The sequence below is a fragment of the Zeugodacus cucurbitae genome, chromosome 5, assembly GCF_028554725.1.
Source record: "Zeugodacus cucurbitae isolate PBARC_wt_2022May chromosome 5, idZeuCucr1.2, whole genome shotgun sequence".
NCBI classification, from domain to species: Eukaryota; Metazoa; Arthropoda; class Insecta; order Diptera; family Tephritidae; genus Zeugodacus; species Zeugodacus cucurbitae.
This window is the reverse complement of record NC_071670.1, coordinates 53,755,411-53,770,097: the sequence shown is the minus strand read 5'-3', so window position 1 is coordinate 53,770,097 and position 14,687 is coordinate 53,755,411. Positions and strand designations below refer to the sequence as shown.

The 14,687-nt window shown below is 35.8% G+C and overlaps 2 protein-coding genes across 9 annotated transcripts in view; one reads left to right on the top strand and one right to left on the bottom strand.

Annotated features, from left to right (window-relative positions):
* The window catches only part of Sh_1 (potassium voltage-gated channel protein Shaker), a 390,305-nt gene that overhangs the window by 54,919 nt on the left and 320,699 nt on the right, over positions 1–14,687 (top strand). The window lies entirely within an intron of this gene.
* LOC105208969 (serine protease SP24D) lies at positions 3,942–5,074 on the bottom strand. The gene is made up of 2 exons (XM_011179078.3): positions 4,638–5,074; positions 3,942–4,578 (listed from the first exon to the last, which is right to left on the bottom strand). Exons 1-2 carry the CDS (start codon positions 4,949–4,951, stop codon positions 4,050–4,052), a joined length of 843 nt encoding a protein of 280 aa, XP_011177380.2. The 5' UTR covers positions 4,952–5,074; the 3' UTR covers positions 3,942–4,049.

Genomic DNA, 14,687 nt, shown 5'->3' with positions numbered 1-14,687 from the left:
CAATACGCTGCACATAAACCTATTTAGGTCCTTTGCAATACCAGATGGAGTACCGTCACGTTGTCCGCGAGGAGTAGTCGTCCTTTATGATGTCTACGCTTGACGCGAATTTTAAAAGTTTTTGTTGTTTCACTTTCGATACCTCTTCCAGATTCTCATATTGTGAGGCTCCCAAGTAGCGAAGTCGTTGCCTTGACAATGCAGGGCAGGTGCACAGAAGATGCTTCATTGTTTCTACTGCACCTTGCTCTTGACATTTCCTGCAGTCATCTCGATCCCATTTTGTAGGCATATTCCGCCAACAGACAGTGGCCTGTGAGTATTCCCAACAAATTCCTGCAGTCCCTTCTATCGAGTGACAGAATGAGTTTGGTATACTTATGGTCTAAGGTTTTACACATGGCTTAAGCGGTTTTACACCATTATAAATATAAATTTTATAATTATTATTTCTACATTTAATTTACTAACAAATTTTATTCTTCTCTTTTCAGGTAAGTTTGATAAATTCTGGATATCTTTTTTACCTCAAATATTTAATTAGTCAAAGTAAGTGATTGACCGTTATACATTTTTTTATTATTTTTAGTTTTTTTTATTAATATTTACAATGCTTAAATACGCTAAGTATTTTCCTACCGAGTCACTTACCATTGCAACATTCGTTTCACTACAATTTTCGACATCATATCGAAGCAACATGTATCTGCAACTTGTTGCTAAGCACATCTTAAGTCATAGCTGCTCAAAAAAGGCAACACATTAATTTACAACAAACGTATTAGCTTGAGACATGCGCAGTTTTATCAGCAACATGTTGCTAGTGTGTTACAAGAAACATTTGCTTATAAACATTTGTATATAATCACTTAACATATGATTGCAACATGCTTTTGTCTTTATATGCGGCCTTTCTTTTCACACAACACATATTCTCACATCTTATGCTACGTGGAGTAGAATTCTGTGCTGAGATTGTTTTTTTTTGCGCTTATGTCTTTTTGTGGTATATATGTATATACATACATATATATATATATACAACTGCTTTAGTTTTACTACTTCCCTAGTGAGTGGGTGCTTGTTTTTGAGGTTATTGTGTCACATTTGACGTCATTGGCGTAAAAATTGTGGGGCATTTACGCTCGGCTCTCCGAAAAAACAGATGGTCTTTAACGGTACCGCTCATGATGATGATGTTGATGTTGATGTTGATGACGATGGGTGTGTGAAATGCAAATTGAAAGGGGGGACTGCATGGAGAGATTGTGTGTTATTGTGCATTGGTTGTTTGAAATTAAATATGCAGTGACAAATGAGGGAATTTGTCACATGGAAATACATTCTTCTCTTCGTTGTGTTGGAAAAAATTTTTAGTTTTATATTTAGTGTTAATTATGGGGATTTTTAGTTTTGTTTTTCGCCGCATTACAAATTGGTGCTTTGGTCGTTTGTGTTTTGGTATTTAATATACCATAAAATAGTTGTGTATATTTTGTTTGTAAATATTTTTTGGGTGCTTGAAATATTGGTGGATACTAAGAAATTGTTGAAAAGTGTAGCTGGATAATATTTATTTATTGTCATTGATTATTACATACTTTGTATATTGTTTAATACATATATGCAGCTCACATATAAACACTTTTGTTTCTGTAAGTTTTTGTGCTAAACTAATTAACAAAATCTCGCAATTTATGCATCCGTAATCGCATACAAGCCGTAAGCATATTTACTTAACACATTCTGCTTTTCGTCTATTTTCGTTAATACTCGTTGAATATTTGTTTGTATGTAGACGTAGAAAATATTCAGAAATAATCGCTGATTGACAGCGGCGGAAATTCCCACTTGAAATCTGCAAATTTTCAAGCTGAAAATCATTTTCTGTTGGCATTGCTTATTTTGTATTTTTTTTTTTGTAAAATTATTATGATGGATTCATAGCACATATAAATAGACAAATAGTTGGTAGAAATACCCATCAAACTCACTAAACATTTTTTTCGTTCATCAATAGAGAAGTGTTTATAAATTATCACTCAACAATTTAGAAAATTTCCTGGGGGTCACTTTCTAATAACTAAATACAACTCAAAGGGTTATTTTGAGAGATAAAGTTGGAAATACTATTCGTTCTATATAAAATTTATTGGACTTTATAGTCGTAAAAAAGGAGAAGACTTCTTTAAAAGAAGTCGTAATAAAAGTCAGGATATATTAAAAACATTTATTAAATTATATGGATAGGGTTGCCAATCAAATTATTTATAACTTTCTAACAAAAATTCAAAGGCTTGCAGACCAAACTAAGCTACTTACAACTCTTTATAATATTTCCGCATAGTAAATTTCATTGAAAGCTCAAATTAATGCTTATGTATGTATAGAGTTGCCACCCTATTTATAATTTAAGAAATATTAGTTTAAAAAATATATATAAAGGTAATAATATGGTTTGCTAAATTACCAATTAGACTATAAAAATAAAAAAAATATATTTTTCAAATAATTAGAGCAGCAGAAGGTTGCCAGCTGTTTGAGAAACATAGTAAATGGTTTTATTCAACTAATAAGTTTTTTTTCAAGTGGATAAATGTTAATTGAAACCATACTTAAAGAATTTTTTCTTAGATAGGGTTGCCACCTAACTCAATTAATTTTTTTTTCTTTCATTAATTCAATTTCATATAATCACTTTGGGATATGATATTTGGCAACTGTTTCTTAAAAATATTAGATTAGAATATGAAAGGTCACGGATTAGTCCTTTATGGCACCCAAATACTCATAAAGGATCGCCACTACCCTCATGGATCGGCCAAGTGCAAAGTTCTTAAGTCGGCTATTGTTTCCAATCACTTCGCAAAGGTCAATAGATCTATTCATAGATTCCTTATAGAACTCATCTTTGTTTCCGCTTCAATAATAGAGAATATTGGTATTCAAATTGGTTCTGGCCAGAAGAGCATTGAGAGAACGCACACTCGAATTCGTCCTCTCTCTCGCTCTTTATATCTTGCGCTCTCTTTTTTCTGTAGATCTTTCTCTCTTCTTTCTCTATCTCTTCTGGGTTCGCTGAACGTGTGCCTAGCGTTTTAAGCTTAGTCTGGTAAATACTGGACTTTGAAGGATCCCTAATCTCCCCGCATTCTTAAATATATTACTATTATTTAAATAAATTCATATGGGAATGGGGATAATATAAACAAGACGAGACCTTCTTAAATTTCTGTTTGCTTAAATAAACTGTTAGTCCTCACTCATTTCTTTAAATGTTTGTAATCTATTTATCGAAAATATAAATCGTTTCATTATATTTTTATTTTCTGCTACAATTTGACTTTGAAATTATGAGTAACCATTTCACAATAATTGATAGTTGGCGTTTCAAGTTTGACAAGCTGTCAAAACTCTCTTGAAAATATTGATACCAACAATAGGTTAGTTGTTCGATAAAGGCACATCACTGCAAATCATATTTTGCTTTTGTTTTTATTTTTATAATTATTACTCAATTCAAAATTCTAACAATACAAATTAATAGATTTTGAAAAATTTGAAGATATTCCTTCCAATATTTACTTCAAAGATCATCTGTTTACTAAAAACTTTTTAGAGATTAAAATTGAAAAATTAAAAACCATTTAGAGAAAAATACTCTGCAGAGTATAAGAAGTTCTCTAGAATTCTTGAAATTTCCTCCGAATCAAGAAGACCTGGCTCAATGTGAGAACCCAGACAAAACTGCTGGAGAAGACTTAGAACTCAAAAGTTTTTCCAAACTAACTGGCTAACAATGTTTAATTAGTGCAGTGAAATCAGGGTCAGTATCGCTGTGAAGGTAGCGAAGGGACAGAAGTTGAATATCTACTGATCGGCTTGCAGTTCGCTGCAGTGACTTGGAAACCTTAAATTAGACTTTCTCACTAACTAAGGAGTCTTATGTTAGTATTACTTTTATTAAACAATACTTTTTGCTTATAAACTCTAAGTTTCTTTATTTGCTATTTCACAACGGGTTAGTCCATACCACAGTTCCGATTCCCTCACGGTAAATCTGAGTTTTGACGCAACCAATTGCGGAATGAAGGAACCTTCGCATAACCATCGGGATAAGTCGAGCCACAACCATTAACAATATAGTTGCTCACACCAACCAACTGACCATTGTAGACACCCGGACCGCCAGAGTCACCATTACAGGCACCATTTCCAGCCGTGTGTGACAAGCAGAGCGTAGTTGAGGCGACACCTCTAACCAACCGATTACACTGAGCATTACTAATGCTACGCAATGTGTTGTATTTTAGACGTGTCGACAATTCACCATTCGTACGCACGCGACCAAAACCCGAGATGATGACGGCAGAGCCGCTGGGTGGTTCGGCGCTAGCTAACGGTATAGCCTTAATGCGGCTGCACAAGGTGAGTTTCGAACCCAAACGCAAGAGTGCAATATCATTTACGAAACTACGGTATTGCGGATGAACTTTCGTCTCGGCGACACGTACGTACTCACCACCGCTGTATAGCTGGGAAGAGCCGGCACGCACAGTGAAGTAATAAGCTGGATAACTAAGGAGGTAGAGAAAATAAATAAATGCAAATTGAAATATGATGGACTCTCCACTCACTTGCTGCCTGGCTTGCTGGTTACACAATGTGCCGCCGTCACCACGTAATTGGCGCTTATGATCGATCCACCGCAAGTAAAATCACCGAATATATATAATGATATTTGATGTGGAAATTGTCCATCGGCTGCATACTGACCGCCAACAATGCGTGGTGAAGGTCCTTCGCTCTGGTCCTCATCCACCGGCTCGATGTCTTTCAAATATCCTTTGGTTGTATTTTGTTCCATTCTTGGTGTGGTGGAGACCAAGACTAAAAGGCTACAGCTAACTAGTAGCTGTGTTACCACACTAACGGTATTACAACTACGCATTTTCTTTACTTTTGGTTCTTTGCACTACTGTAGACGAAAGTACTCTAAACACTTGGAGGGCCTTAGCTTCACTTAAGTACCTACTAAAATTATTGTTGAGCTTTGCTGTGCTGATTATGAACTAGATTACCCGTGTAATTAGTTGCATTCTTTTATTACGAGTATTGTTTTTGCAAGTGATTAGTTAGTTCTTATTTACTTGGAGAAAAAGTCCCCTTTATCAAAATTTCTCCAAACCTAGAGGTAATTATAGTAGGTGTGTGTTTTACTGCACTTTGTCATTGTTTGATTAGCTTGACAGGAATTGATAAGCACTTATGTCGTAATCAGTCGTAACGATGAGCCAACCATATGTGGTCTTACAAGTAATTAGCTGTAATTAGAAAGCTACACTAAATTGTATTGACGCTGTGATTGTATAAAAACGCTTGCAAATATATAAATTTATTTTATTTTATGTCTAGAATTGTTATAATTGTTTTATTACAAAGTAGGTACACCTCGTCGCGTTGAGGGTGTAGCATTTCTCGGGTGACTCAATATTTGAAAATGAGATTCCTTCAAAAAAGCTCTCATTGATGTCAAGTTTTCCGACAGATGAAAAAAAAAGAAACTCACTTTCATAATGAGAGAAGACATGCATATGAAGAATCTGAAAAGTCGATCCAATAATAGAAGAGGAAGACTTTATAAAATTTGTGGTCTTAAAGAACTCAGCTTACTACCGGTAGAGTTCCTAATTTCTTGGGAACGCACTTCATCATCTAAACAGGCACAAAATCTCATACCTACATATATGTAACCCTGGTATTTTCTTATCTATCATGATTTCTATCACGGCGCAAAATGGATTTTTCGAACAGAATATAAATATTATTTCTTCACAAGTCGTCTTTCTAGAATCGGAGTTAGCTCTTTTTTTTTCTGTAGCAGTACTTCTAAAGTCTTTTTGAAGGCTTCAGTGCGTATTCAAGGTCTGACTTAAAGAATATAGCCGATGATTTGGGGTAGATCCGCTAATTATATAACCAAATTTCAAGAGTAAACTTTGCACTTTTGATCGGTCTTTTTTTGCATATACTCAAGGGTCTTACGGTGAACTTTACCCGGAAGGCAGAAGGAATTTCTTTGCATTTAACTATTATATTTGAACAGTTCCTATCCCACTCCTAACCTAACGACTCCTAACGAGCCGAGTACTTAGTGGAACTAATGTCTTGCCAGAAAAATTGTTTGGTTAGTGCAAAGGTCAAGAGATCTATTCATAGAACTTTTCCTTGTTTCGGTCTCTATAATAGAGATTGTTGGTCTTCAAATTGGTTCTGGCAAGAGGAACTACACACTCGAATTTTGCTCAACATTTTTTACTAAAAATTTAGTAAAAAAGATGTACGCTCGTCTCACTCTCCCTCTCTATATCTTGCGCTGTCTTTTCTGTACAGATCTTTCTCTTTTTTCTCTTTCTATCTCTATCTCTCTCTATCTCCCTCTCTATAGTGATTTAATATCAACCAAGCTTTCTTTATTAACCAATCAACTGCGCAAAAATCAAACCAAGACTAATTGTTTCAAGCACGACGTAACCAAATGTTACATACTCCCCGTACTGACATTATAGATATCACAGACCATATTCCGAAATCTAGTAATATTAAAAATAATACTGTACAAGGGAGCTATGCCAATGTTGTAAAAGGCAACAATGTACAAATGCAACCACCGCAAAATCCTCCAAATAGTGGTATTGAAAATATGATTCTAAATCTGACTCAATGTATGACACAATTCATGTCTACGATGCAAAACATGATCCAAGATTTAATAAAATCACAAAACCAAATGCTGCAAACCTTATTAAGTAAAAAATGACCATACTAAACATTTGTATATGGAACGCTAACGGTGTTAACCAACATAAACTAGAGATAATTAGATTTCTGTCTGAAAAAAATATAGATGTAATGTTAATATCAGAGACTCATCTGACAAACAAAAACAATTTTAAAATACCGGGATTTAGACTGTATGTTACAAATCACCCGGATGGAAAAGCACATGGCGGAACGGCAGTATTGGTTAGAAATCGGTTAAACCACTTTACTCTGGGTTCTCATGCTACAGCACAGTTACAAGCTACAACAATATCGTTAAAAAATCGTGGTTGTGATTTAAATCTATCGGCTTTATACTGCCCACCTCGTTTTAAAATTACAGATAGCGAATTTAAAGACTTCTTTGGAACGCTAGGTCATAGATTTCTAGCAGGTGGAGATTATAATGCAAAACACATGTACTGGGGGTCACGTCTTAATAATCCGAAAGGACGCCAGTTGTACCAAACCATTATGAACCACAATAACCTTGATATAATATCTCCTGGTAAGCCTACATACTGGCCCAGTGATCGTAACAAAATACCAGATTTAATTGATTTCGCTGTAACCAAAAATATAGATAGATCACTTGTGACAGCTGATACATGTACAGACTTATCTTCTGATCATTCACCTGTACTAATAAAGTTGTGTGAACAACCCATATTCGTTGATCCAAAAGTGGGTCTAACATCTTATAAAACGAACTGGTTAAAATATAAGAAATATGTTAGTAGCCACATTAATAGTGAGTACAAAATAAATACAGGAAGGGATATTGACGAAAGCATAAGAGAACTCAATAATAACTAACGCAACTGTCTTAGCAACACCAAACAGAAACTATAAGCCACTTGGTCTCCGAAAAATCACTAATAGAGAAATAGAAAAGCTTGTAAATGAAAAAAGGCGTGCTAGACGAGAATGGCAGATAAATCGCTCCCCTTCCACTCAGCTTCAATTGAAATCTGCCGTACGAAAATTAAAGAAAGCGCTTAAACGCGAGGAAGAATTCCACAATGAAATGTATATAAAGAAACTGTGTCCAAAGTCAAACAAAGGAAATTCTCTTTGGAAAGCCCAAAAGTCAATGAAGCCTCCAGTCGACTCCAACTTGCCTATAAGAGGCTTGGGTGGAAACTGGGCAAGAAGTGACGAGGATAAGGCAAATTGTTTCGCAAATCACCTAGAAAAGGTATTTCAACCTAATTGCCCAAAGAACAGCTTTAAGCTGCCAATCATCTCCAATTGCGCTAACGAGTCGCTTGGGTCTATTCAAACGTCATCTTCTGAAATTATTAAAATCATAAAAGAGCTGAATCCTAAAAAGTCGGCAGGACACGATAAAATTACTCCAAAAATGCTAATTGAGTTACCAAATATTGCTTTAACAGTACTCTCCTTGCTCTTTAACGCTATTCTCAGTTTCGGATACTATCCAAGTTCATGGAAAAAGTCGCAGATCATCATGATAGAGAAACCTGGTAAAGACTTTACACAGCCGTCTTCATACAGACCAATCAGTCTTCTACCCTGTCTTTCTAAAATATTTGAAAAAGTGTTACTATCAAAGATGTCTCCTTTCCTCCTTGAAAATAATGTAATACCAAGCACCAATTCGGTTTTCGTGCAAAACATGGCACTGTAGAACAAGTAAATAGAATTACTAACGAAATCAGAAGGGCGTTCGAGTATAGAGAGTACTGTTCTGCTATATTTCTAGATGTGGCTCAGGCGTTCGATAAAGTGTGGCATGACGGGCTTTTATATAAGATTAAAAAAAGCTTACCTCTCGAAATGCATAAAATCTTGGAGTCTTATTTAAAAAATAGAAAGTTTACTGTCAAAGTAGGAGACTTCATATCTGAAGAACGACCAATAAGAGCTGGTGTACCTCAGGGCAGTGTTTTAGGGCCAACTCTATACATAATATATACAGCAGATCTTCCAACAGCTAGTAATATTTTGACATCAACTTTTGCGGATGACACAGCTTTAGTGAGCCGAAACAAATGCCCAATTATAGCATCAAAAGTATTAGCAGCGCATTTGATTTTTGTCGAAGAATGGCTAGCAAACTGGCGTATAAATGTAAACGAACAGAAGTGCAAGCATGTTACATTTTCTCTAAGACCAAAAACGTGTCCGGCAGTTAAAATGAACAATATTTTAGTACCCCAAGCGACTGAAGTAACATATCTTGGTATTCACTTGGATAGAAGGCTCACGTGGAGAAAACACATATCGAGCAAAATAACCTGCATGAAGATAAGAGCAGCACATTTAAATTGGCTTTTAAATAAAAATTCAAAACTTAGCCTAGACAACAAAGTTCTATTATACAACGCGGTCATAAAGCCGATTTGGATGTACGGCATCCAACTGTGGGGTACGACCTGTGCAACCAATATCGATATAATTCAGAGATTCCAATCAAAAATGCTTAGAACAATCACGTGCTCACCATGGTATATGCGTAATGAAAATATCCATAAAGATCTTGGTATTCTCATGGTAAAGAAAGAAGTAGAGAACAGCAGAAATAAATATTTGTCCAAACTCCGCGATCACCCAAACCCATTGGCTAATGCTTTATTACATTCTTGTAATCAATCACGTCTAAAAAGAAGAGATATGCCAGCACACTGAGGAGCAACGTTTCACCAAAACAACTCAATCAATTGGTTGAGCTTGTCTAGTTTTAATTACAATTAAGATTTTATAACTTATTGTTAGGCTCCAAAGAGCAGATTCAATAAATAAAGAATTATATGAAAAAAAAAAAAAAAAAAAAAAAAAACTTTTTTCACCGCCCTCGTATTCTATATAGTATACATACTACTTTATAGCTATTACTGATATATATGAATGACTCAATTTGTTATCTAGTGTCAGCAAAATCAACGCGCTGCAAATATATTTACTTAAATTTATTTGACTCAACTATTTTACAGCCAGTAAGTCAAGTACACAAGTTCATAAGCCCTTACCCACCAGCGAGTAGTTTTTGGTACCAAATGAAGCAGAAAACAACGGAGATCACTTGCCTACAGTAATAAATTTGGACGCAGCCATTAGTCCACTTTCTGCTGTTGTCTGTTTTTTTGCTCACTTATTTCTGCTAAACGTTTTAGTTTAGTTTTATGTGTGATTTCCTCTATTACATTAAAGACAGACAGACAATAGATATATGTAATATATATATGCATATATACTTATATATTTATTCCTCACTGCAGTGCTGTTTGAAATTCATTCGTAAATCACAAGCTCTCACCGCCCTCAGCTGTGATTCGGTGAACTCGTGCGATTTTTTGGCAGCATCACATGTTTTTCACTTCACTTCAAATCGCTTTTTAACTAAATGCCGTTATTTTTGTAATGAGTACATGTGTATGTGTGACTCTGTGTTACAAGCGCGCTGACAATCACTGCTAAAATCATAGAGATCAGCAGACAAATGCTTGTCAACAGCCACGTGAAGGCAGCTACTGTTGTAACAAGAGGGGCTGGTAGGAGACCGAAATGGCTAGTGAGAGACCTACTATGGCCTTGGACATTGTTTGAGTTGAATATCTTGATGAACTGAGTAATTGGCCGGCTGATTATCGATTTGACCCGCACATTCTATGAATGGGTTTTCTGTTATTTGGCACTTAGTTGCCAAGCAAATTTGTATTCCTTTTATGAAGTTCATTTGAAACTTTCCTTGGCATACTCCTAATTTTTGTATTCAGTCAATCTCTTTAGTTTCCCCAATATGAATATGCCAATGAAATTAACTTGAAAAATAAAATTTGGAGGAAAATATCTATAAATCTTAATGGCTCGTCACCATCGAGGAGAATAAACTTGGTAGAAAGTTGATGACCTATTCCACCTCATACTCCTCCATATTCATACCAGTGAGAATGTTAGGTGTCGGAAATATGATCTATACATACATAGATACGAAAAGTTCGCGTTTTCATTTCCAAGTATTGCCATCTGAGCCGTAATTTCATAGGAGTTCTGTATTTGTGATGTTTTCCCCAAAAATAAGTCCTGAAGGGCGACCGTCGTATGAGAATTTTTATATAGACATCATAAAACAAATATGCCAACTTTGACCTCCAATACAAGATAATCTTTCTTGAATATTATGCCATGCTAGTTAAACCAACCCCTATGACCGAAAGAGTGCACGAGTTGTCTTGATAAACCCGATCACTTCTATCACATTTGTACTTATGATAACTTATTAGCTTAAGCATTTGTGAATCCAGACTGATCCCAAACATACTAAACTTGTATATCGCTCTTGGTACACCTCTATGTTCTATAGAGGTTAGATGACACCGATGTCGATATCTGAACTTATCACTAAACAGAGTCGAAGGAACCGCAACGCTTACAACAAATATTTTCCACATTTTTGGGTTTCAACCTCATAAAAGTTTCAAGGCTACCACTACATTAATATGTAAATTTTCAATCTCAAATAATTTATATTTCTAATTAAAATCGTTCGAATTCAAATCAATTTATTTTTATTAGAAAAATTCATTTCAAGCGAATATTCGAATTAAAATTTTCGTCGGAAGCCATAAAACTTGCAACGCCATTGCGATCCATTTAGTATAGAGTGTATAGTGTATAGCATGTTTTTGTTTAATACGCAAATGATATTGATGAACATATTCTGCATAGTTCGTACGCAAATTATATACGATCAATTAAAAATCGAAATAAATCGCGGCGCTTTGAAACGAGTAATCAAAATCGATAAAAATAAAGCATTTCAAAGTTAAACAACGTATATACTTGTACTGTTATATTTAGCATTTAACAACACAATGAAAAAATGTGGCAAGGCCACTCTGGCCGCAGCTTTATGGGTAGCAAACGCGGAAGCTACGCTAACCAAACCGACGACACGCATTTCTAATAATGAGTTCTTACCCATCGCTTATGCCAAATTTAGTTGAATTGGTCATTATTTCTGAACCGCATTTTATAGCCTTTTCGCACAGCTAAATTAATTGATCAATTAAAATGAATGACAATCAAAAACTTTCCTCACTTACGTGAACTTCTACACATGATCCCATCCTCTACAAGTCGCTTATCATTCCCGTCCTGCTTTATGGTGCAGAAGCTTGGACGATGTCAACAACAGATGAGACGACACTAGGAGTTTTCGAGAGGAAAATTTTGCGCAAGATTTATGGTCCTCAGAACAGTGGCAACGGCGAATACCGCAGACGATGGAACGATGAGCTGTACGAGTTATACGACGACATTGACATAGTTCAGCGAATAAAAAGACAGCGGCTACGCTGGCTAGGTCAGCTGTCCGAATGGACGAAAATTCTCCAGCCCTGAAAGTGTTCGATGCAGTACCCGCCGGAGGAAGCCGTGGAAGGGGAAGGCCTCCACTCCGTTGGAGGGACCATGTGGAGAGCGACCTGGTTACACTTGGAATCTCCAACTGGCGCCGAACTGCGAAGGAAAGAGAAGAGTGGCGCGCTCTCATCGATTCGGCTATTACCGGCTAAACGGTTGAACGCCAATAACATACATACACATACCTGAGGCACGTCCAAAAACTTACGCAGATGCCATAGTCTTATCTGGATCAACTTCATTTTACAGTGAGTCAAATTTATTTTGGAGATTTTTTTGATGATTTCATCCGTAACATCGTCGTTTGGAAGTCCACTGGGTTGATCTTTGGATAAATTCTCGAACATCCCGGGGCTTATAAGTGCGGTAGGAGAGTTTACTTCGAGCTCGTCAATGATTCAAGAATCGTTAACAAATAAGTCCGCAAAAAGTTGATGGAATAAGTTGAATCTGGAGATCTAGGTGGCCACTGTCACTGTCGCCTCTTTTTGTCATCGGACATTTGATGAAATTTCAAGTAACATGACTAATTTAAGCAAGAAATCTTTTACTAAATTGCCCTTTATATGGAAACAGAATCAAAGTATCATTCAAAATGTAAAACAAAGTGATTCCCCGGATCTCAAAATGCTTAGTGAGACATCGAGACGTCTACTGTGCGTTCTGGGAAACAACAATGCATATCTGCAATCTGAGAACAACCGTTAGATAACATATCTATTATGCGCTGTAACACAGAGTTGCCATCCGACATAAACTAAAAAAAAAAATGTAGAAATTCTACAAAACAAAAATAGATGAATTCAAAAGATTGAAGTAAAAATTTCATACAATATATACTCCTCTCCGCATAAATTTGATTTAATTACTGCGGACAGGAAAATCCCTGCCGCGTCTACCAAGAATGCATATCTATGTATATAAAATACACCTACTAGTAAAATTATGTGCCCCGGTATATATGTATGTAAGCTTTCTTCACGCTCTTCACTTTGCCACTTTGGCGGCCACTCTCGCCCTGGACGAACGCCACTCAAGCGGCAAACAAGAAATTATGATGACAATAAAGAGAAATTTTCTTCAAAACAAAAACAAAAACCAAAGAAAATCCCCAAATTATGAGGAAAACAAGAGCAGCTGCGAGTAGTTGGTTGGGCAGATAGACAGATCAACAGCAATTTGTTGCTTTCACACGCTACAACAACAATAGCAAATACAGTATTCAATATTAATTTTTGAGTTGCAACAATTTTGAGTGGAGATCTCGAGATCTCGCGAGCGTTCGTTGTGGTTGTTGTTGTTGCCTAAGTTGACTTGGCCAGATCGGTCGGTTGCGTATAGCCAGAGGAGGCGCTTCATAGTAATCAGTTTGGTGTGTGCGCGTGACTACAGCGCGAGAAGAGCTAGCAGTATATTTAGCGAACGTGCAAGTGGCGGGCGGCGATGTGCGTGCGAAACGCACACTCACACACACACACACACATTTTTTTGGTGATTGCCATACCGTTTTTTACGAAGAAAATTTTCGGTAATTATACGAGTATTCAAAATCGCACTGAAATAAATCAAAACTTGGAAAAGTAGACAAGCGGAAGTGTGTAGTGAAAGTGGAAGTGAAATTGTATGCAAATAAATAATATCAAAAAATAAATGAAAAAGGGTTTTTAATAATATAAAAAAATTGTGTTGAAAACTATATATTAATTCCTCAAGTATTTTTTGTGTTTTACATTTTTTATAAATAAAATCGGTGACGTCGCCGCCGAAGTATGAAAAAATAATAACGAAAATAAATTTGTTGACGAAGTGTTGTTGTGCTGTTGGTGCCGACGATCAACAGCCGTTGTGCTGTGAGACACGAGTCTTTTGACGAGCGCAGTACCATGTAGTCGTCTACTCTGTCTGCTGCCATAAATTCCAAAATGTATGCCAAAAAATAATAATTTTTCAGTTTTTTTGTTGAGATTTAAAAAGCTGTTTGTCGCTTAAGTGTCACACAAGAAAATTGTCTGCCTACACACTTACATACCTACAAGTGTAGTTGTAAATGCTTTTTTTCTTGGTTTTCTGCTTGCTCGTTGCGTGTGCAAGCGCGGTGATAACAAAAAAGTGTGCGGTATGCAAATTTGTGTTTTTAAGTAATCGGTTAACAGTGAGTACCGGTTAATTGTGTGTTATTTAGTGAACTGTGATGCAACTTAGTTGATGTTTTATTAAAAGAGACGCTTGGATGTGTTGTGATATAAAGTATTTATTAAAAAAAAAATCAATAAAATCATAACAAATGAATGATCCTAGTATATGCCTAAATGCATAAATGTAGATAAATATAAAGAATTTAGATGATACGGGATAAAATCAGTGACGGTGGAAATTGAAGTCTAGATTTTTTGAGTAAATAGGGTTTCTCGAATACAAAATTAAATTTAAAATATAATTAAACAATTAGAAAACTATGATGAAATAAAATATCAAAT